General features: G+C 37.5%; 1 protein-coding gene across 1 annotated transcript in view; it reads left to right on the top strand.

The window, feature by feature from the left end:
* Positions 1–25,143, top strand: part of SYN2 (synapsin II) — a 193,194-nt gene that overhangs the window by 73,413 nt on the left and 94,638 nt on the right. The window contains exons 2-5 of the mRNA XM_029996104.2: positions 79–136; positions 2,546–2,637; positions 6,589–6,745; positions 23,821–23,910. Coding sequence (XP_029851964.1) covers positions 79–136; positions 2,546–2,637; positions 6,589–6,745; positions 23,821–23,910 — 397 coding nt within the window. The remainder of the gene's footprint in view (positions 1–78; positions 137–2,545; positions 2,638–6,588; positions 6,746–23,820; positions 23,911–25,143) is intronic.

The following is a 25,143-nucleotide window of genomic DNA, read 5'->3' as shown; positions in this document are numbered from 1 at the left end:
CCATACAGGAAGCTTTTATGTAGCTACTGATTACAGATACATATATCCTTGATTTTCTCTCTCCCTTTTTTCCTGCAGGGCCAAGGCTTTTCGTGGAAAAAAGGTCCATGGAGAATATGACATAAAGGTTGAACAGGTAACTGAATTACTTAATCTGAATGTTATTTTTATATTTGTGTATTTATACAAATACATATATATGTATAAATACGTACCTCCCTGAAGGCATTTAAAAGACATGTAGATGTGGTGCTTAGGGCACATGGTTTAGCCTTGAGCTTGGTAGTGTTATGTTAACAGTTGGACTCAATGACCTTAAGGGTCTATTTCCAACCTAAACGATTCTATATGCACGTATGTATAGATAGATACATAGTCCTTTGTACTTCAAAAAAACCTTACAAGTCGAACCCTCAAAGATTTAGTTATGTTTCATTCTAATGTGTCTCTTTTTAGAGGATTCTGACTATAATTGCACAACATTAAAAACATGTCGTATTCAGAGACTGAATTTCCCAGACACTTCATGAATTACATGTTGCATTTCTGTATCACTAATTCCTTCACTTAAGAATATACATACACTCAGGTTGCAGTGCTATCGTGGGGTTTTTTAAAGAAAGCACTGAATAAATATGGAGATATAATTCAGGGTGCATTAGAATTATGGCTATTTTATTTGAGCTAGATATCCAAAATTAGGGAAGTAAATAATTCTTTTCACTGCTTTTCAATCTTGAATTCTATGAAGAGATGCTACGGTAAGAAGCTTCAGTACTTAAACCGAATTGTTTTGTCATTGGAATTTCAAAGAGTGAGGGAAAATTACCGCTAGCTGTGTGGATTCAACTTATTTAAATTCACTGTAATAGTACAACATCTAGCTTTGCTCCATTCTTTACGCCACTGGATATCTGCTGATGTTCTTGGCTTGGAAACATGGAAAGCTTTGCCAGGGATCTTCGAGAGTATTGAGGGAGAAGCAGGAAAAAGAACACAAGCTATTTTGTCCCAAAATACCATTCACACCTAGATCTGACCATGGAGCTGACGTCACTCACACTGTCTCTTTGATATTAACAGCAGCTTGGTGTAAGCCTGCAATTTCCTTCCTGTGGTCTCTTGTAGGACCAGAACCACCTTTAATCAGTGAGAGACTGGAAGTTTCTGAACCCTACTCATCACTTAGTAACACATCAACACTGTGACAATTGTATGCAGGGTTATTAACCACTACTTTAGTGTTCTTTTGCTAATACCAGAGAGCATTGTTTTATTTTTATACTACTTAGAGCAACCTATCTATCACATACAATGTTTTCTGTCATGTATTAAGCTTTTAAACTACAAAATCTATATTGTGAATCCCTGTAATTGTTTAATATGATTTATTAATTGGAGAGATCAGTTGTCAATCCCAGATTAAATAGATTTTAAATGATTCTTTAACATTGTCAGCACTTATACAAATGTTTCAATCTCTCACCATCTGCACTGTTTTTACAATAATCTTAAAACTGCCCCTTGTGTTTAGAACATTGTAACACTGATCCAAGAAAGTATATAAGCGTATGGGATTTAACGAAGAGACCTCCATGCTTGAAATCAAGCACATACTTAAGCTATTGAGTTGGAACGGTGGTTACAGTAGTCAACACTTGCCTTAACTGAACACTAAATTCTGAAAGCCTTACACAGATTTTTCTTAGGAAGACTTTCAGTGATACCATTTTTCAAGAGGAGACTAATGAGAATTCTGACACTCTCTATTCTGTATTAGTGTCCGGGATAGCAAAGACGCTTTTATTTATCCACTAGAAGACAGCTGGCTGCATTTCAATTATTCTGCTGTGTAATGTTATTGTAAAGTGCCTTGAGAGTCTAAGCTGATGAAAGACTGTGGATAAATGAAAAACATCCTGTCCTTTCCTTTCAAATAACTGTAGATTCAGAGTATGGAAGTGATTCCTTTTAAATTCCACATTTCCAGTGTGAGAAGATACTTTGAAAAAGGTCTTTATTTGTGAATTTTGCCAGTCAATTGTTTATTAGCACCAGATCTTTTAAAAAGAACAGTAAAAGCACATAAAGGAAATAGAAAGGAGTAAAGTATATGAAGAGACACTAAATGCTATAAGAAAATAATTTATTTATCATAGTTATTTTAACATTACTTTTGTACTGTTTTCTTCAAAACCTCACGTAATTTTTGTCGAGTCTGTATTAATCTCTGTGATAACACCATACAAAGCAAAAATTTAATCTCTATACTTCTGTGCAGACATGAATGAGGAAATACACTTCCTACTTGCTCCCCCCCAGTCCTTTTTCATGAAGTTTTTTACTTTTTGCATTCTTGGTATTAGAATTTATTCAAATGTGATGTGTCATACGTGGCAAATACTATTGGATTAATATCCTCTTAGTGTTTATTATATTCCAAATGTATGTTGTCAGCAGTTGGATACTAGAACTTAAAAGAAGGGATTTAGGTAAATAAAGGTAAAATAAACCGGACTGACTAATGTGAGTCTTCTTTTCATAGGCAGAATTTTCAGAAATCAACTTGATAGCCCACGCTGACGGCAATTATGCAGTAGATATCCAAGTATTTCGAAATGGCACTAAAGTTGTCAGGTAAGAAAAACTAAATAGAATAACAGCAAAAAGCAATAAATGGCATAATGTATGCATGTAGAAAGTACTGAATGATTTTTTGGTATATGTGTGATAGGGATTTTGACTGATGCAACGCACCTCGGTCATTGGCATGAAAAGTAGGAAATAAAGTATCTGATCAGTGCAGTAAGTCCTGTTTGTGACAGGAAGGAAATCTCTCAACATTTTGATCACATGAAAGATGGATTTGATTAAGATTGGAATGAAGTCTTGTATAATGAATATATGATTGTGAGTTAGGGTTATTGATTTAGGTCTTGTCTTTGCCTCAAAAATAAAGACAGTCTTGGTGATTTTGTGCATGCCAGACTTTTCCAGAGGAGCAGTGTTTATTTCCAATGTTGAATATTTTCTGCTGCAACAGGCCAAGTCATAGCACTTCTCTCAGGATAGTTACTGGAATATCACTGTCTGCTTGAAAGATTTCAGTTTAAAAGCCTGAGATTTTCCAATAGGCTATTTTGTCCAAAAAGGATTATTCCAACTGAAGGGAGAGTAATTTTACCATTTATTTCAGTGAGGACGTCAACAGCCTTCTAAATGTAAGGGAAGAAAACAGGGGTAGGTCTGGGCAAAGTAAAAGCTGAAGTGAGTATTAGCAAAATTATTTCAGGCAGTCCTATATTTTATGTAATTTGTGAGAATTACTCCTATTTTGACTAGTGCAGTTAAGTGTGAGTTAAGCGTAGCAGTTGTTTGGCTGAACAATTGTATTCAGAAAGGTGCATCAAGCCACTCACAGTGACCTGGTAATTTACTGCTTATGTTTATCTTTAGGCAAGAGTAAGAGTTCAGGAAGCTGGACAGCATACAGCATGTCTTGTATCTTTGTGTTTTTGCACAACATCTGTCCAAATAAAAGATTTGAAAATTTCTACTCATTCATGTAAAGAAAATCGGGGAAAAAATATTGAAAATATGTCTACTTTATGCTTTAAAACTCACAACTGTTTAATCCCTGGTGTGTTCTAAAAATACTGCAGCTTAATACAACAACCACTTATGCCAAATCCACAAGATTATTTCCTTAGAAGAGTAAGAGATTTGATTTTTTTTTAGTTGGTTTTTTTTGTTGTTGTTGGGTTTGGGGTTTTTTGGGTTTTTTTTTTTCCCCTAAGGATAGAAGTTTTGGAGCCAGGAAATCTTGATCACTGCTCCCTAGTGGCTTTTCTGTAGAGAGTTTTCCAAACAGACCAAAAATATTGGGGCCAAGTTAGCATCAAAACATGTCAATACTTAATGTGAGTTAGGAACCTCCAGAAAACAGCATCTACAAAGATGGATATTTGCAGTTTATCAGAAAACTTGGTAAAACTGCTGCTTATGTTAAGAAACAGAGAAGTCTTGTTGTGTCATCAGATAACTCTGATAATGAGATTACAAAGGATTTTATAATATTATCAGTTTTATGGGTAATTTATTTAACCAAATAGAACTACCTGAAGTTGATAAATTTCACTCAAATCTGTGTGAGATATCTGCATATGTGTGCATGCTTTCTGGTGTGAGAAGCATATGCAGGCATGATGGGAGAGCAGTTCTCTGTTTCTATGATAACTTCTCTGGAGATACAGAATATTTTTGAAAAACAAAAGCATTTCCTATAGATGTTCTGTATCTTCAGAGAAGTGCTAGTCTTTATGTTGCTTTAAGCCTAGTCAGTTTGTGAAGTTTATTGCCTGAAGCTTGGAATATGCTTCTTGTGTCACTAAGGAATGCAAAGATACTGATAGATATTACTTTACAGGTTCAACTGATAAGAAACTTCATTTGAAATCCAACATTAAATATGGGTCAGACAATAGGATGTGTGGCATATTCCTTTGTTTCTGTCTGTCTCAACTGTCAAGAGAGATGGGAGAAACTGCTGGTCCCAGTAGTATCAAAGTTCATATTGAATATGGACTATAAGCATATTACTAAAAAGGCATAAACACCTGAATACTGAGATGAGAAGTCTTATGTGTTATTAATGTGAGGTCCAAAGTGACCTTGTATCATAGATTTATGAGCAAAATATTAGTTAGTAAAATCATACAAATTTCAATGACAACATTTTGCTGCCTTAGTTCGGGAGGAAAAGACTGTGTAACAGGCACCTGCTTGTTTCATTTTTGTGAATGAAAATCAAACCATGAAAAATGATATCTCATGTTACATAATGCTGAGATTTTGGATCTTACAAATGCTTGAGCCAAGATTAAAATTTTTCTCATGACCTTCTTTTGTATACACAATCATTCTGTCCAGCGGTAATTACAGAACTGGAACAATTATGTAAATGTCCCTTTGAGGAGTTTTTGCAAAGCAAAATATATAATTAAATACATTCTCCCAGTTCCCCAGTTGTTTCATTAAATCAGTATTTTAAAGGACACTTTCTATTCTTTACTTTTAATTAAAAACACAGTGCTGTCTTTGAGATGATGTATAATCCCCTTAGCACCATTTTAAATGATAGAGCATAGCATGTTTAAATGATAGAAGCGGTCTCTCTCTTTCACTGAGTGGTCTGCAATTTTGATTAAGGCATCATTAGTCCTCTAAGTATTATACTCATGCCATGCCAGTAAATTAAATTTCCTTGTTTCAAACACTTGGCACACCACCATGAAACCTAGATCACAAATTCTCAGAACTATGGTACAAATATTTTTTTTGGAAACTTGTTTAAAGGCAAGAATTTCTTTACAAGTTTTGATCACTGGTCTGCAGTGCCATTCTAATGACTCTTGACAGCAAATCTTTATAATGTTGCTTTTGCCAAATCATGCATTACATTTGAAAGCCAGCTTAAGAATCCAGCTAATATACTTTGACTACTGCATTCAGGTTGGAATCTTAAAACTGCAAAGCAATTTTGACGTGAATTTTAATTGTTTTGGTTTTACTTTGTTTTACTGGAGTGAGATTTCTGAATCATTTTGTAATCTTTGGCATTTTTCACTCCAATATACAGCTTATATTTATTCAAGGCATGTAAATAATTACACTAATTTACTACACTAATTTAATTTACCCTGCAGTTATGCCTCTTTGAGGAGGTTGATAGCTTCACGCTAGTCAGTGTTTTTTCCACCTATAAAATTTGAATACAGAAGAGAATCTTCAACAGTCAAGTTTAGGAGCAAATTGACCTGGTACTGGTGGCTCTGTCCTGTTGCATTATGTCTTCGGTTTTCCAGAACCTTCTTCAGTAACTTAAGTGTCAGGGTTTGAGTAATGTGAAGATGGTGTCAGACTGGTCTCAAAGGTGGATGGTGGTAGGATAAGAAGCCACAGAGGTTGCAACAGGGGAAATCCTGATTAGGCACAAGAGAGAAAGAGAAAAAAAAAGTGCAGCTGTAAGTTTGGAAATTCATTTTGACAAGCATCTTGATCAAAAGTTGAATTGTGATTATCTCCAATTATGGTATGATTCCTTTAGCAAGCAATGGGGTTGCTTCATCTCTTACTGTCTTTAAAACAGCCTGACAATATTTGTGGGAAAAAAAATTGTTTCCAAGAAGCTTAAGTTTCTGGCAGAGACGTTTGCCTGCTTTGCTTTTGATTGTCATTGCTCAGGAACTGGGGTACATAAACTGAGAACACACTCAGAGTTTATATATATGGTTTGTCTTTCAGTAGGAAAACAAGCTGAAAAGCCATGATAATTTGTCTCTTCTCTTAATGGAGTCACATTACTGACTGGATGCTGATGTTTTCTGAACAGTGGTTAAGAAATTATACAGTACAGATTTTCATAAAGTCATAATAATTCTTTCTGTCTTGTAGCATTTACCTTTGGTTTGAGTGTTCTTTTAGTACTTCTTTATCCGTCAGCTAGGTGTTTTTCCCTTTTGAGATTTTGCTGTTGAAGGAAAAGCAATTTGATCATTGTCTATTAGCAATGTATCTTTTTCTTGCTAGGTCATTCAGGCCTGATTTTGTCCTTGTTCGACAACACTCATTCAGTATGGCAGAAAACGAAGATTTCCGTAACTTGATCATTGGAATGCAGTACGCAGGCATCCCTAGCGTCAACTCCCTGGAATCGATCTATAACTTCTGTGACAAACCGTGGGTGGTAAGTGATGTACCAAGAAGTTCTTCTGGTGCAAAACCAGTTCGTTTGCTTCTTTAGTTCCCTTTCATGAATATTGAGTATCAAACTGCAAAGTCGCTTAGCAGAGCAGTGAAGCAATAGTGAAAGAAATAAAAAGTAAACTAAGATATTTAAATCTTTTTTTCAAAGAGCCAGTGTGGAGACAGAGAGAGAAAAATATTTGTAGTACAAATAATGAAATAAGCGAGGGAACTAACGGAAAGCCTGTCCACTGCTAACATACTTCCTCAAGTGAGGAAAGTGTGTTTATTCACAATTTGTCTGGGAAAAGCAAGCTGAGAATATTTTTCATATTTGTGGTTTTGAACATAATTTAAACAGACTTTTAGCCAGTGTTCCCCTCATGCCTGTGAAATTTTTGGGACTATGCTTTAGCAAGGAAATCTGAAGCTATTAGTTTCCTCATTTGAAAGCTCTTTTCATAATCCTGTGCATATGGGGTAGGAGTTAGTCTTTTCAGTTACACCTAGAGTAGTGAGGTACAGTGGAGAATCACTGATATTTGCCAGTTTTAATGTAGAATCCAGTTCAGTTTTTCATCATTTTTTGGTGATCTTTTTGGTTCATAGAGAACTAAACATTAGTAGCAACAAGTTAAAATGTGGTGCTGTGAAAGATGATTATGAATGGTGCAGTCACTGTTCCTATAATAGATATATTCAGTAGTCCAAAGCCCAATGAAACTTTAAAGAATATCACTTGTTATAAATAACCAAAGCTTCATAATTTTTTCCTCTGATGTCTGGGTGAGAATAGTAGTCAGTATTTTTCACATCAAAGGAAATTTTAATGTAATACTTTTTATTGCATTGAAGATGTCTATTTTTTCACACTTACTATGAAAATCTCTCCAAAAAGTTGTCAGCAGATTTTAACATATACCTCTTGCAGCTAATTTTATTACACTTCTGTGTTGCAGTAAACTACAGTGGGAAATAAGCAATTGATAGAGCATTTATAACTTCTCAGAATACATATTGTACATTGCTGAATCCATTATTTTAATACATTACATTTTCTATGCTGTGTGACATTTCTTAATGCTTTGATTCATTGTATGCAATAAAGCTGGGCGGTGAGGCAATAACAGTAGTATTTATATGCAATAATGATGCAATAAAAAGTAAATTAATAATTCCTCCTCCTAATGTTCTTCTGGTGGCATTAGAGTTGTGGCTGTTCTTCCACCAAACTGATAAAGGTATTTCTTACAACTGGTCTTGTGGCACATAAAATTTCTGTGCTGATTTTTCACTCGTAAAATAATAACTGGGAGTAACTGGGAGTTGTAGGAATATTTACTATAACAACTGGAAGACTAGCAAAAGCAAAATATAAGGTTATGTGTGTAAAAGAATTAAGTCATGTTCCATATCTTTTTTTGTTCCATACAATACACCTTGCAAACAAATAATAAAGTATTATGCTTATAAGGTCTTATTTGAATTTAGAGTTATAATAATTTAAATATAGTCTTGAATTATGGTAGAGCTTTTTGAGGGTGTGACATAACAGTTCATGATGAAATGCCTGTCTTCTGAATTGCCATATCTGTATCTTTGGTTTTTGCAAAAATTCTCATTTTGGCTGAAATTTGTGTAGTTTGCCTCAGCCTAGATAAGAATGAAATGAAAATACTTTTCACCTGATCTTATTTGACTATAGAGAAGAATGATATTTTTTTCCCTTTGAGATTTTCTACCTTGCCACTTCTGCATCTGTCAGCCAAAATGGTTTTTTGAAATACTCAAATTTTGCACAGCCTCAGCAAGAGTCCATTTCACATCTCTTAGGTATTTCCTCTCAGAAATAAATATTCTAGAGAAATTTTACTGTCAGGCAGGTCTCCTGCTTCAAACTAGCTCCTTTGATGTTTTAGTTATCCTCTGTAGTTCCTGAAGTTGTTTTCATTAAGGTGCGCAATAGAGCAGGGCCTGAGCGTGTGCCCCGCGCCGCGCGTCCATGGACAGCGAGGTGCAGTAGGCAGCGTTCATGCGGTGGCACTTCTGCTTTAGCTGGATCCTACTTAGGGGTGTGGACTTTTAATTTGAGCACAAAAATAGTTTCTGTACAACACGAGGGGGTTGTTTGGGCATTCAACTTGGAATATCCTGACTTCTGTTCTTTGTGGTGGTGGGAGATGTAGAGACAGCCACATTCATCCCAGAGCATCGTGAAAACTTCATCGGATTTAGGAAAGCTAAACACTGGAGGAAGTCATGCAAACCTGTTTCAACCCATGCCCGGAATAAATACTCTGAGGGTAAAAATCTATCAGTGCTTTGATTCAGCCAATTTCATGAATGTTCAAATAATGCAACAGAAATCTGGGACTGTTGGTTTTGCTTATACTATCTTCTAGCTTGTTCGATTACACCTAACTCGTACATGCTACCCTGCCTATGTGAAATCCCTGCCGCAAGCTGTAGTCTAGTTTTGGATGCCTTGGGGAGCACTGCCCAATCTGTTGCTGCATGCTAGCATTAAGCATAAAACCCATTGATGCCCATGCCGTGCTCCCAGATGTACTTTAGGCCAGTGAATCAAGCAGTGTTCCCCACTGTTAAAATGACACATCTGTAAGTTGAACTGATACAAACTCAGTTAAACTGTAACTAGGAAAAACTAGCAGAATTATTCTGCAAGTTCCTTGATCAGAAACCAGCTCAACATTTAGAGCACTGACTAAAAGTATTGAACCACCTGCCGGTCTAATCTCTGATATACAGAACTTGATGATTGGGTGAAACTGAAATTGTATGTTTGCAGTTAAGACCATTTTCTTATTTAAATTTGTCTTTTTCATCATGGCTTAAATACTAGAATACACTCTAATTATGATTACATTTTATATTATTTGTCATCTTAACATTCATATAAAAAGAAAAGTAGGTTCCACTTCATACACATAAGTATCTTTTCGTAAAGTACATCTTACTGTCAGAAAGAATTTCAGAAAGCATATTCGGCAGTCATGGGTGTCCACGTCAGTTTTGTAGTAGTGCAAGTAAGCAAGCATGTGCTTCGACGTACCATCGATTAGCCCCCTTTCTTCATAGCATGTAAAGGATGCCTTTCTGGACAATTCTTTTGTTAACGCGGATGACCTGATATTTGTATGAAAACTGTTTCTATAAAAATTGCAAGTTCAAAAAGCCTTACGAAAAATTAGAAAGCAGAACTCTAGATAAAGTCATAAGTAACAACCTTTATTAATTCATGAGAAGTAGATTGACTTTCCTGCAGGTAAAACTTGAGTGGCAGAAGTGAACTGCAATTTCTCTAACAGCAGGCAAAGAAATAGGGTGTCCAATGGAATGGACCTTTAAGGGATGAAAAAATTTGAATTGGTCATGGGCAATTGATCTTACTTACATCAGTGTAAAATCAGGAGTAGTATAGAATTGCTAGGAGAGGAAGTCACTAAAGTTAGACTAGTTGTAAAAGTGAGAGACTTAGAATCCAACATACAAGATCTTTGTTTTTTAAATTACTGTTCTTCAAAGTATTAGGTCTTTGCTTTTTTTTTTTTTTTTTTTTAAGAACATACAGCTCCAGATGCACAACATCTCTCTTCAACCCTGAGGGCAGACTGATACCCTGCATTAGAGACTGAAGCACCTGCCCTTAATTTTTCAGCAGAACTCTTTTTGTACTGTGTCTGCAGACAAACATGGGTTTCTATGCCTTGCCAATAGACAGTCAGCAAATGTGTATTTGATCTGAGGTATATTATTGACAGATGGGGGTGTGGTGGGAAGATAGCCAGGAACATACTAAAAACATTTCTGAAAAGAAGTCTTAAAGCTGGTGTTTTCCAGGACATATATAGTTCCTTCGAATGCATGTCAAAAGTTCAAAGAAGCGTATAACCCTTTGAAAAGTTAGGATGCTAGCAACCATGGCAAAGAAAATATTTAAAGGAATGTGTGTGGTGAAATGTTTGCATACTGAAATATGTTAATGATTTGGGATTATTACAGTACTCCTGTTATTTCACTTCTGTGATAATACTTACTACCTACCTCATGAAAAATTCATGATCCTGGCTTGTGAGATGGATTTCACTTAAATGCTAGTAAGAATGTCAGAAAGCTACTTACCTAGGGGGAAAGCATGAGTTTTATAAATAAAGACTAAGTTCTTTATTACTGAGTGCATGCAGAGCTATGGAGGAACTGTTTTAAGGTTCATGCCCTCTCTTACCATGCTGGAATGTTTCATTGCATTGTCATGTTGCGAAGTAATAGTTTTGTGCATGACTTGTCCCATTCAAATGAGACAAAAATTTTACCTAGTTAAATTTAGAGTTACATAAAGTTAAGGCAAGGCAAAAATCTATACTTTCCTTGTTGGATGCATGATCCATCTTATAATTTTACTCATGTCTAATGGTGTGCAGAACCTGTTGTAAAGCATTTAGGAAAGTTCTGTAATAGTAAAAAGAAAAAAGAGCATAATTAATTACCCCAAGTTATGATTTGATGTTATTTAAAGTAACAATCTGGATATTTTATTATCTCTCTTTTCCTTTAGAAAATGTCATTCAAGAAATAAGTGAGACATTCCTTAACTGAGGCTTATGAGATTGTATGTAATCTTTCTGATAGTACATGATGTAGGTAAGCGAAGTAATTGCAGACACCGGAAGTAACTTGAAAATGTGATGATAACGATGGTGCTCGGTAAAATAGGTAAAATCTCATGCTTATGATTCAGACTGGGGAAATAATATTTTAAAAAAAAAATCTAAATTTTCCAGTGTATTGGGTTGAAGTTTTAAAAAATTTCTTCTGTCCCGCATGTATCCTTTTGCATACTTCCTATTAAGATTTACGTGAAATTTGCATGCTTAAGTGTTTACATCAATGGAACCCTGCTCTTGATTTTAGCTTCGGTTGCAAATACTGGGGATAGGGGTGTAGTCTTGGAATAGCACAGATTATTAGCTCTTCACCCATACTGTGTATAGCAGATTGCGAGTAAGTGGAATTCTGCAGTGAGGTAGAGTTAATAGGAGTATAGGGAACCTGCAGACTCTGACTTACTTGTCAGGGACTGCAAGGTTCAATGTCTATGGCTGCTATAGATAGAACACTTTATTTCAGTTAAACCTGGACTGTGACATACTAATTACCTGCATTATAGTATCTGGATTGCTACTTCTAGGTTCCGATAGTGATAAGCATTTCAACACTGCAGAGATTACAGAATTGCTGCAATTGTATAGACAAAGTGTATATGACTGAAGAGAAAGAAAATTCTCATAAAATCAGTCCAATTCCACGATAGCAGTTCTGGTTTCTTTACTGCAGAGGGAAAAGAGCAGCATCTGTAGCTGGCCGCAAATCTGTTCTCCTCTTAGTGTGCCTTGGGAGGCTACGTAACAGTGGTTGGTATACACGGCTTCAACGATCTACTGAGACATTAATTACACTTTTACTCTGGTGAAGGAGATGGCACAACCTACAATGTAATAATGGGTCTCCAAAAAACATTTGTGAGCACTGTGACCTTAATTAGCTGTTGCCATGCTGGTGGAAGAGTCTGTATTTAGCTTGAAATACTGACTCGGTGTACTCGGGGGGGGGGGGGGGGGGGGATGTCGAAAGCCCACTGCAGTGTGTCAAGTTACGGCATAGCTGTAGCAGCTTGTGAAGAGACGTCTGTCGCTGCGTGGATGGGAAAGCTGGGTGCTGAGCAGGCTTGGCCTCAAGCGAAGTCAACTCTGTTGGCATAGGGACAAACTGCTCTATCGGTCCAGTAATGTGGGAAATAAAGGAAAAAAGTGGGAACTGTTTTCTGGTCAAAAGCTGGCAGAGTGGAATTAAGACCCAGAAGACAGAGACGCAGGTATTATTTTTAAAGACAGCTGAAAGATCTTGGCATTTTTTACACAGAGCTCCAGATGTGAACCCATCTTGTACTGAAACATCTTCCAAAGATCACTGGGACTTTGTCTGCTTCATTGTAGGAATTTATTGTTATTAAGGGTTTTAAATGGGAGAGAAGTGCCGTAGAACACTTTGTTATGCCAAAATTTATTTCCTTGCTCATCTGCAATCATTCTGAGGGAAGGCATCTGCAATCATTCTGAGGGAAGGCTGGTTATGGCTTTTCCTTTTGTCACACTTGGTAGTATTGTAAATCTCACAGTTCTTGTTTGTCTCTTTTCCTACAGTTTGTGAGCGGACAGCCAAATACTTTTTTGCAAGTTTGTTGACGTTTTTCTTTTTTGCTCCTTTTGCCAATCTTACATAATTCTACGCCTTCACGTGCTGTATTTTGCTTTGCGTTTCTTTTGCAGATGATTTTCTACTGATCTGTCTTCATCTTTCTACTCTTATTGAACACTTCATTTCGCTATTATTACCTTTCTTTCTTTGGAAGATCTGTTTTAATTGCCCTTTGTTGCTTTCTGATGGTATTATAGTATCCTCCCTCACCTGCTTTTCTCCTCCTTCATGTGTTGCTGTTAGAAGTTGCACTCTTGTGCTTTTCCCCTTCAAGCTATACTTTAATAATCTTGAGCAACAGATTGGGGCACAGGCAGGAAACTTGTAGGCACTCTGCAGGGAGGAACATATAAAAGAAATGAGCTCTGTTCATTCCAGGTTCCTGTTGACACAAATTATTGAAGCTATGCTAATAGGCAGACACAACCACCCAGATGAGTTTCAATATTGTGTCAAAGTATCTTCTGGAGAATGAATAACAAATAAAATGAATGTACGCAAGAAGAAAAGTCTTTTGAAAACCTATTCACTGTAAATCTGCAAGACCTTTCAATGCTATTCCATGTCTGTTCTAGAGAAATAAATTATAAATTTCTTACTGAATATTTATTGCACTATAAGAAAATTCTGTGCTCATTAACCAAAAATAAGAATTGTACAATAACGCTGAACAATGGCCTAGAATTTGGCTGGTTATTGCACTTCTCTGTATACCAGAGGGGATCTTATTGAAGGTCAAGGCTAAAGAATGCATACCTGCAATCTGGCTTCAGGGAAGACATTTAGGGACATTCAAATTTAATGTCTGTTAACATTACAAATGTTAGAAATATTAAGACCTGTATTTTAGTCAGTGGCTATAGTTTTATATATTTCATTAGATGAAACTTGGAGCCAGCACTGAACTTCCTTGTTGTTTCAACCATTCTGGCAATATTGCTCTACTTGAGAGATAAAGGTGGGACGCTGGGCAGCCAGAGCCCACCCAAAGAGGTTGTTCAGTGGCCTTTTCTTACCCTTCCACTTTCGGAAGCTACTGTAGCAAGACCAGTTCCTTTCTTTCGCTTCAGGACTGGAAGCCAGGTGCTGCCTGTCCCTTTCTCCAGCAGTGCCGAGTTGCTTTCTTAGGCACCGGACACAATCGCATGGGTGGTAAAGTTTGAACAGCTTCACGTGATAATGTGTGGCAATCTCCATAACAAAGTCAATTTGCCTATTTGCAAATATTTACGTGAATGGTAGAGGTCTTTCTAAAAACAGTTTTGTAGCTTTTATTCATATGAAGGGTATTGGATTTACACAGACCTCTGCCTTCACCATGTCTGTATCTATAGGGCAGCCAGAGAACAAACTGTCCACGTGTGATACTCTTCCAGCACTGATCCGAGCAGAGCTTTCTTAAGCATAAAAAACTGCAGTTTAATTCTCTGTCAGCCAATGAATATTTTGGCCTCTTTGCTCAGTCTGCTGGTTAAAGCAAAACATGTTGATGGATTTGTAGTGTGAGACTGAAAGTAAACTCACAAAACTGTGTCAGAAGGAAGGTGAAAACATTTTAAGCTTTTTGGTCAAAAGACAATTTACTAGCAAGTTTTAACATTAAATTGGAGCAAAGGTCATAAATAATTATTCATTTAAATGCATAACAAAGAAATCTAAATACATTAAACCTAGTGGTGTGTTTTCCTCTTTGCACCTCTTTATAGAGCTATTTTAAGTTTAATCTATTCTTGAAATAGAAAGGGAATATTACAGTCTTGCTTAATGATTTTGCTTTCCTAAAATATGTAAGCTCACTTGAAATTATTTGAAAAAAGCAGAGGCCCTTAAATAATGAATATACCTCAGCGTGGCAATGATTTGTTTTCTGTTCCATACAGCAAGTAATTCTCACAGCTCTGTATTCGCCAACCTTTGCTTGAACTATGAAATACTTTATATAAAAACTGAGTGTGTACATATATATCTATATTTTGCTTTGACCAGCATTTACTGCTGTGAGGCTAACTGAATGCAAAAGTAGACTCAGATTTTTTTTTTTTTTTTTTACTGCATTCTTGAATTTTGTGGTAGGTTGTTGTCACTTTGCCCTGTTCTTCTCCACTCTAAAGAGCAGCAGTGGGAACTCCTGACATCCGCTGCAGACTTCCCTTGCATTGAACACTTCTAGTGGCAGAAAATTGAAACAGACTTTTAACCATTTCTTAGCTTCTACTGAAAGAAACTATGTTTAAATAAAGGCTGTAAGATTAATCTGAAAACCAGGACTGTAAAGCTGTCGTTCATATCTTTTGTATTATCTGCTGTTTCTGCTACAGTATTGAAATAGAAAAGCCCTCTTTTGTGCCTGCTTAAGGCAAATATCCATAACTGAAGGCCAGATTATGAAAATTAACTTTGATTTCTTGTCAAATCTTAATATTTAATCAAAAAGGAAACCTGTGTGTTATATTCCCCATTAAAGTACCTTAGAAGATAATTTTTTCCAGCCAAAATCTAGGTAGAGATTATATCTGCTTCTTTTATATATGACCATGGTGACTCAGTGATGAGGAGAATCAGGGCAGAGGGGGAGCTAGACTCCCCTTCCTGAAAAAGGAATTTGTCGCCCATCCAGGAAAATCCCTCCCATTGTCCTGGCTCCCCCATCACAATCCTCACTCCTTCCTGTCCCCTCTCTCCCTCTGCATAAGTATTGTTCTCCCACATTGCCTCCAAAACTCCCACCAGTGCTGCTGTTGCCGTCTGATTTCCTTGCTGTCATTCCTTTATGCTTAGCTTCTAGTCTTAGCTCCAGTTCGCATCTGAAATGGATGCAAAATGTACTCGTTTCTTTTATGAGGTGTAGTAACTAACACACCTGTTCTGTGAAGTATCTTCTTTAGTTTATGGTTCAGTTTAAAATGCTCTGAAGTATTGCTCTGTTTGGATTCTGGCCACCTCAGAGAAGTCCTCTGACTTTCTGTGCTCGGCTTAAAAGAGAGCGTGTTGGCTGGTCTTGTCTGAGGAATGGCATTCTACCGTTGAGCTTCGCCAGTGGATAATTTGAGAAAAAGTTTTCCAGATTTCCTTATCTTGCTGAAATGGAGGAAGGACCTCAGGACAGAAAAGTCCATGCAGGTAAGAAGCCCAGTTTGACTGAGTTTGAATTCTGTGAACAAAGTTGTAGGTGCAAATGATTGCATCTATGTACAATTTAAGAGAAAGAAAAAAAAATATTTTAACCATATGTTTAGCTTTAAAATGGGCTTTACTTCTTACTTCAATGATTAAGTACATAAATAATGCTTTTTTCCTGAAGATAACTTCATACAGACACATCTGAACACCAGCACAAAATTTCATTAACTACAAGACTGCTTAACAATGAATATGGGAGGGCTATATCTGCAAAACCAGTTTACATTAAAAGATAGATTTCCTCCTCTACTGTGAAGTTTCATTGAATTAATTATCTTTATAAAAACTTACTAAGTCTCACGATCTTAGTATCTCTAAAAAAGCCCCCAAAACAATAAAACCTCTTTTTATTATAGTGAGCCCCAAACCCTTTTGAGAAGTGGTTAAGCACATGCCCAAGCCCCATAAAAATACACAGGTGCACATATGTTTCCTTGAACAGGACACTGAACTTGATGTTCCCATAATAGTGGAATAAACTGCACATTCTCATTGCTGCCAAGTGCACCCAAGAAGGAGTCTTCATGGCTTTTATTTGAATGACTCAGTTCCATAAACTTCTTTTTTCCCTCTGTAACTTTTCATTCTGAAATAAAAAGTTCCAGAAGGCCTCTTGATCTAGGCCTTATGGTACTAATTTTCACTAATTCTTTTCTAACAAACATGTCTTGATCTGTTTTTTGCCTTTTATGCTCATAGGCTACTTTTCCTTCATTTTAATCCGCGTGTCTTCCTTAAATCTCACTTTCCTCACTGTTTACACATTTTGTCACTGCCTCTTTCATTAGCCAAGGTGTTTCTCATTGCCAGATGCCTTGCTACCCAGCTTTGCAAGCCAAGATGAAATGTTTTTATGTCTCTGACTGTGATCCTCTTCTAGTTTTTTTTTTATTTTAAATCCTGCTTTTCTAACTGTTGTAGGAAACTTTTTTTTTTTTCCCCCTCTCATGGATGCACTCTGGTAATTTGTAAGTGAGAGCTCTGCGGGCAGTTCTTCCAAGGGCATGAGGTTTTTATTTAAGGCTTGTTTTTTTGCACCCTGTAGATATTCTTAATGGTTTGTATATCTCATCAGAAGCAATTGGAGAGATGTGAAAATATTCCAGCAGTTAATTGCAGCAGTGATTAGCAATTGGAGAGATGTGCCTCTCGGAGACAATACAGGCTGCAGTACTTGTGCTGCAGGAGAGGTGCAGAAGCCAAATAAATGCCTTTGGAAAGTGTGGGTAACATGGAGCAGAGACACCCAAATGGTTCTGAGAAGGGTGAGCACAATCCACACAGGCTTAGTAACTCCATCTCAGTAGATGCAGACAAGCACCCCAGAGGGTAGGGAGGGTGCTGAAGATAAAGAAGGTGAGGAAATATCAGCTGCAGTCAAAGGTGGAAGGAAGAGATACTGCTGGTGCCAGAGGGATGGGTCAAGCCGCAGGGCTTGAATAAAAAATGCGGTGGGGGTCTGCAGCTCAGCTTGGTGAGGCAGAGATCATCACCATGTTCTTGTGTGAGGCTGGGCTGCCAAAGGGTTAAGAAAGAACTCGTCTGTGTTATAAAACTACCACTTGAATTATGATGCAGGGTCCGTATAAGTTATCTTTCCAGTCATAGTCCAACTGCGTTGTCTTTGGCTTTGCTCTGTAATAATGGAAAACTACTGGAGGAACATCAAGTTCTTCTGTCAGTTCCCATCTTTTCTGTATTCCGTTGATGTGACCAAACTGATTTGTAGGCGATGGTTCATTGTTCAGTTGCCATGTCAAACTTTGAATTGACTTTGAAAGTTTGAATAGTTTCATTAAGTTGTCTGTCAGCTCCTGCTGACAGAAAGAGGTACGTAAGCTGCAGTCAGCAGTCTTTTCTGCTTGATTCTCGTATGAGGTATCAAATAGCAAATCAAATGTGTATGGACTCAGACTTCTGGAAAAGTATTTAATTTTTAGTAAACATTAAATAATAGAAGATATGTAGGCCAATCGCAACAAAGAACAAATATTATGAAGACCATAAGAAGAGTAAGACAGTTACTTCCCAGGTAGTAGTAATTTAAAGAAAAGAAAATCAAAACAAAAAGAAATACAGGAACTGTGTTTAATGTACAGGCATAGTGAAAAATCTTGGTTAAAGTCAATTGACTCGCACAGAGTACGTGTCAAATGTACCCTCCTAGCCCCTTCCACACAACCGCTTAATTTCTTCTCCCTCTGAAGGGTCTACAATGTTTGTGTCTTAATCTGTTGGCCACCAAGGACCCCTGATATGTTTGTGCTAATGGTACTCAGTCTGTGCTTTTGAACATCTCTTATTCTTACAAGGCAATCATGTTTTTCTGGGATGACCAGCCACATTTCAGAACCTCAGCCTAGAAATGGACATTTCAGCCTAAAAAAGGACTTCAGGACATTTTCCACGGTGCTACCTGAAAGGGATAAAAAAGTCAATGTGTCATTATCTTTATTAGTTTCCTATAATAGAAATGTAGCACAAACCATCCTCAGCTTTCAGCTTTGTAACCTACAGACCCTACAAGAGACCTCAGCAGGTCACTGTAAGGGAAAAGGGAGCTTCCCTTTGTATATTCAAAGGGAAAATCCAGTTGCTGAGGCCCCCAGCCGCGCTCGCATGTAACGATACACATATTCAGGCATAATTTACTCTACTGTGCATTTCACAGAGAAATACTAGGAACCTCTACAGCATTTCCATGGAAAGCTGTCTTTCATCAATTCTTAGTCTTACAAAGGAATGCTTTAAGTATACAGTAGGATGAAACTTTTACTCTGTCTAAATGTTTGATCAGCATAACAACCCAATTTTTAAACTGTTTTGCATCATCTGCTTTTAAGTAATACATGTTCAAAGAAAGCTGGCAGGGATACTGAATATTGAGATCATATTAGAAACTTAAAAATTTTATTTTAGCAATTTCAGCCACAAACACTGATACACATTTAATACATATGGTAAAAGGCAAATTTATATATGGAAATCCAGAAGTAAACTAGTATTGCATGGAATTTCTTCAGTCTGTAGATGTACCCACACCTTAGAGCAGTCAAAGATAAGTTAAATCACAGCTAAAAGCACCATTTTTTTATGACAGAGGGATTCAAAAAGTGTTCACCCATCAAAGTTTTCCTCTTTCTCTAGTCCTAGAGAATGCCAGCTTGTCTGGTTTGGTGAAATAGACTATCCAGAGAATTTTGGGATCATTTTAGTTGTTACCATGAAGTATTAGATGACTGGCTGGAGTTCTTCCACTGTCAGCAGAAGCAAGCCTTAACTTGTAAAGAGCACAGATAATGAATACTCACAATGAAGGAAAATCTCTGACAGAAAAGGTTTTATAATACAGAGCTCAGTGGTACTTCCCTGATAGGGAACAACTGTACAGGCAAATGTGAAGTAGTCTGTTGTATGAAAATCTTATTCAACATCCCAGGAAATTCTCCACTGGAATGGACAATGATATATATCCTTCAGTCTGGTGAGAGAGATTAGAAGCTTGCTGGAATTAAAGGTGACATAAAGCACCATCTGGAGTAATTAATTTTAAAGAACATATCTAATTATCTTTGAGGAAAAAGTTTGTTCAGTTTGTTCAGGAAAAAATCTGAGCGTTTCAGGGATGGCATGCATGTAATTAAGCACATTTTAACTCATCTAAAGTGATAAGCAAAGTCATTATTCAAATCTTCATGAAGTTGGCAAAGTGATTTTTTGTAACTGTGCACTGCTTGATTACAGTAGACTATGAAGTCAAATTTACAGTGTTCCATTCTTAGTGTAATGAAACCCCATAAAGCTTTTATATGAAATCAAAGGGACTAAGTGTCTTTTTGACTAAGTATTTCTTCTCATCCATACCATACTTTGTTGGAGAGGAGAAAAAGTGCAGCTGGTGCTCTCCTGTTCTTTTTTGGAGGAATAATCTATAGGCCAAGATGTGAAAGCATTTAATCCCTAGTAGAAGAGAAAAGATGACATTACAAAGAATGTTACAAAATCCCACTATTTTCCTTTTAAAAAAATAATCTGAAAACCATAAATATATGGACCTGAGAATATCTCTCTCTGAGCTGAAAATAAGATACAAAGTTTGAAAATGAGAAGTAAATTCAGCTAGCTAAAATAAGAGCAAAAAGACCTTTTTTCCACTTTCTCATTTTTTCTTGATGTTGAAAAGACTCCAGCTGAAATACTACGCTCGATGAAGTTCTTTTTATACGTAATTGTTAAAATCTCCCAGAGTTTTTGGCATCCATATAAAGTACTTTATTTAAATATAGAGTAGCTCTACCAGTGTTCTCTATTTCACAAACATCCCATATCTGAAAACACTCAGCATTGGATTAGATAAGAATTCACTAGTCTGTCATCTAAAAAGATGATGTTCTTGCCCAGGGAAGAACTTGATAAACTTTAATTTGGTTTAAAAGTGTAATTTAAGGTCATATTAGCTAGCCCAGTGTTTTGGGGTTGTGTGGCGGGGTTTTGGTAGCAGGGGAGGGGCCGCAGGGCCGGCTCCTGGGAGAAGCTGCTCGAAGCTCCCCCGGCTCCGAGCCGGACCCGCCGCTGGCCCAGGCCGAGCCCGTCGGCAGCGGCGGTAGCGCCTCTGGGAGAACAGATTTCAGAGGGGAACCGGTAGTGAGTAGTGGGATTGGAGCGTGAGAGGAACCCCTCTGCGGATACCGAGGTCACTGAAGAAGGAGGGGAGGAGGTGCGCCAGAGGAGGTTGATGCCCCCGCAGCCCGCGGTGAGGCGGCAGGCTGTCCCCCCCAGCCACGGAGGGGAGCGGGGGAGCAGATGCCCACCTGCAGCCCGGGGAGAGAGGAGCCCACGCCGGAGCAGGGGGATGCCCCCCAAGTTGGCTGCCACTCCATGGGAAAGCCCGTGCTGGAGCAGTCTGTGCCTGAAGGACTGCAGCCCGTGGAAAGGACCCACGCTGGAGCAGTTCGTGAAGAACTGCAGCCTGTGGGAAGGACCCATGTTGGAGAAGTTAATGGAGAACTGTCTCCTGTGGGAGGGACCCCACGCTGGAGCAGGGGAAGTGTGAGGAGGAGGAAGGAGCGGCAGAGACAACATGTGATGAAGTGATCGTAACCCCCATTCCCCGTCCCCCTGTGCCGCTGTGGGGAGGAGGGAGAGAAAACCGGGAGTGGAGTTGAGCCATGAAGGAAGGAGGGGTGGGGGGGTGGTGTTTAAAGATTTGGTTTTACTTCTCATTATCCTAATCTGATTTGATTGGTAGTAAATTAAATCGGTTTTGTTTTTTCCCCAAGTTGAGTCTGTTTTTTTTGCCCATGACCATAGGCGGTGAGTGATCCCTCCCTGTCCTTGTCTCGACCCACGAGCTTTTCCTTATATTTTCTCCTCCCTCAACCCACCAGGGGTAGGGGGGAGGAGTGAGCGAGTGGCCTTGTGGTGCTTTGTTGCCGGCTGGGCTTAAACCACGACACCCAGTAAAACAAAACATTTTCAAAACTAATCAAGGCAAAGCATTAATATGGTGGGGGTTTTTTTTATTATAAAGTCTGAAAACATTGACTCAAACTTGTTAGTGTAGTTTCCAGCAGACCTTTAAAACCTGGTTTGGATAGAAAAGCAGGCAACATGGTATTCTATATTCAGCCTATCTGTAAGCTCTGTATAGCTTCCAAAGTGTCCAGATACAACAGGATTTTCAGAAATGGTCTTTTGCTTCAGTCTGTATAACTGATGTTTGTTTGGTTCAGCTGCTCAAAAGGAAAATTTAAAAAGATATAGTCCAGACCACACTTAGAAATTGATAGTTCATTAAAACATAAATGAAATTCTTTTTCATAAATCGTCCAGTAGGAATCAGGGAAAATAAATATTTATAGTGGTTTAAGGATGTACAATTAGAATGCCAAAATATGTGAATTTGGGTTGAATTTATCAAGTTGCTTTTGGGGGGAGAAAAGTTTTACAAGAGATTCCTAAAATTGTAGACACACAGGTGAAGCAGCATCCCAGTAGGGCCAAAGGATAAATCATTCCCTTGGCTGTGGGAAATCTGAGTTATTTCTCCTCTCTGGCTCAGGGAATTTAAACCTGCTTTTCCTACATGCTATTTCATAGCTTAATTACTCAATTAGAGGGTACTTTAGAGTGATAGATGTGTATTATCTGTAGTTGATACTATTTTGTTTTAAGTAAACAAACAGTTGCTACTATTGATCTGAATTACAGCTTTCTTACCTCTTGAATGAATGCCACAACCCCTACAAATAGTGTCAGTTTGTCACTGTCTTTCGCTTGTTTTCAGTGAAAGTGGAAAAGAATATAAGAATCACAGGAAATACAATCATAGGATTTTTTTAAAGGTTTTTTACTTAAACATAGGTAAATAGAATTATTTAAACATAACAATTGTTTGGCAAAAATCATGTATTTAATAGGCAGTATTTGCTTATGAAATTTTGAATTTAGATCTCTGATAAGAACAGAAATAAATGGTAAGTTGTTAGGAATCCTATTTGCAAACCACCTTATTTTGGTAGCTGTGATAATATTTCCTTTCCTTGAGGTCTGCTTTGTACAGCATACTATCCAACTAGAATTTCTTAAGCTTTTGGTGAAAACTACTCCTCATTAAGGTATTTTCCACTGGACTTCAAAATTTAAATACATGTTTTACCAAACCTAAGTAAACACCACTAAATTAAACAAATTCTGTGTGCCAGCTGGAAATGTGATGCAAAGCTTTCACCATTTTTTTCCCCTTTAAACATTTTTAACTATTCCTGCACCCTAAATTTCATTAACAGAGTAGGTATTTGATCAAACCACATTATGGACAGAGTTCTATTGTTCTTTGCTTTTTTCCTGTTTGTAACCAGCAAATCCCACTATTCAAACTGTTGTGCCAAGTTGTTTATGTCTCATGTTGGCATAATGACAATTAAACACATCACAGGCATGTACAAGCCAGAGCTTTGGAGTCTTGAAACAATAGTGCTCTTCTGACTGCCAAAGTCGTCTTGCTCCCTAGAAACCTCGCTTGCTGAGCTGTGATTTCAGGAGTGATTTAGTTTTTGAACTGTTAAAGCAGAAGAGTTGATCTGTTCACTAAAGAGAAAGAACAGCCCCAAAATACGTTTCTATTTAATAAAGAATTCTTTGTCTTTTTGTGTTTAAATGTTGTTTTGCTTTCTGTGTTAAGATACTACAGTCTAGCGTATAGGACCTAGAAGTAAAACTTTAATAGAAATGGCAATAACGTGTAGCTGTTTAAATTATCAACATCTTTGTTGATTGTGGAAGAATAGCTATGTGGCTATGGTACATGGCTAGAGCCTAGGAAATTAAAATTCTCTTGTTTGTTATTCACCTGACTTGTTACATATGACATAGTTACTGCTTTTCTCTGCCAGTTTTGCAAAATTGCGTTTCAGTGTCAGTGTTTATGAAGTCATAGCTTGGATGGATCAAAAAGGTGCGCACGTGAGAGAGGAGGAGAGAGAAAGTGTATAACGTGTATGTGTATTTGCTGAGTTTATGAAATGCAGAAGACAAGAAGCAAAATGACTGTATGAGATCATTTTGGTAGAATGTGGTTTCTCTCCTAAGCTTTTTGTTTTGTTTTGCTTTATTTTACAGTTTGCCCAGCTGGTGTCTGTCTACAAAACTTTGGGTCCAGAGAAGTTCCCTTTAATTGAGCAAACATTCTATCCAAATCACAAGGAAATGGTACGTGCAAATACAATGCTAAATTTGCTTATTGCCTCTGTAAAACAGGAACTGTAAACACACAATTGACTTCCCCATTTACTGTCTATTTTAAAAGCCACTTTGGAAGCTTTCAGAGGGATGAGGCTGGGTGACCACTTGAAAGCATTGTGATGGTTAACTCGAAGATTTTCAGATGTGAAGGTAGTCATTTTTCAGCTAACCAACTTCAGATCTTAAAGAGATTAAATGCTTATAAAGACGCAGAACAACTATTAAAGTGCAAGAGTTACTTTTATGGTTTGTTTTCAGCCTAGTCCTTCATGATATGTTCAAAGAGTTTATTGTCTTTGTAGATGATGCACAAGGCTATGTGCTTGTCAGTGTAGAACTTTGAACTCATCTAAAATCGGGGTGGTTATGACTTGTGATCTTCATGTACCTGAGATGACTTCGATTCCCAGTCCTTTACAGACATAAATGCATTCATAAAAATAACACGGCCTTTACTCATGACCTGTCTTATGCTGCAGACATTTTTTTCTTACTTTTCTTACCGTTTCTAAACAGAAAGTCTTTCCTGGGTTTATTTTTCTAGACAAAATACTTTCAGCACTGAGAGAAACTGGAGGGACGCTATTTGCTGATTGAATAGACTAGCAGAGAAGCATCAATTATTTTTAGAATATAATCCATTCAGCATATGTCACACAGCTGTGATTCAAGTGCCATTGCAAGGTCATAATAAATATGTTAGTTAGCTGTTTATCTAAGGTCCCCAAGCTGTAATTGCTGTGTGTCTGTCTTGAGACTCTGGCTAGCACTTCGTTATCATAGGTGGCATCTAAGATAAGCCTCAGTGTCAGCAGTTGACTAAGATTTCTTCTAAAGTCTTTCTCCCCCATCTGTCTCATCTTTTGGTAATAAACACAGTATGGTGCAGTTCTGCCGTATTTTTTGATGTATTGCAAGAGCAGCAGGATGGCTCTTCATACTGCTTTCCCAGTTCTCTCTGGTTTCTTTGGACTACTGACTCACAGATGTTTCCACTTCTCTTGTCACATATGACACTTCTGAAAAGAGTTTTCACCACAGTTATCCAGTTAGTAAATTTGCTACACAGAAGTTTTGTAGAGCCAAAGGAGAGTGGTACTGATCTGGAGCAGCAGATCTAAATATTGTCCCAGACAGTCACATCTTTTCAGAATGGAAGGGATTTTTTGTTGATGAATTTGTCAGGAAAATATACAACTT

Source organism: Aquila chrysaetos, chromosome 20, assembly GCF_900496995.4.
Source record: "Aquila chrysaetos chrysaetos chromosome 20, bAquChr1.4, whole genome shotgun sequence".
Lineage (NCBI taxonomy): Eukaryota > Metazoa > Chordata > Aves > Accipitriformes > Accipitridae > Aquila > Aquila chrysaetos.
Note: the sequence above shows the minus strand (reverse complement) of the source record. Positions and strands in the feature narration are given on the sequence as shown.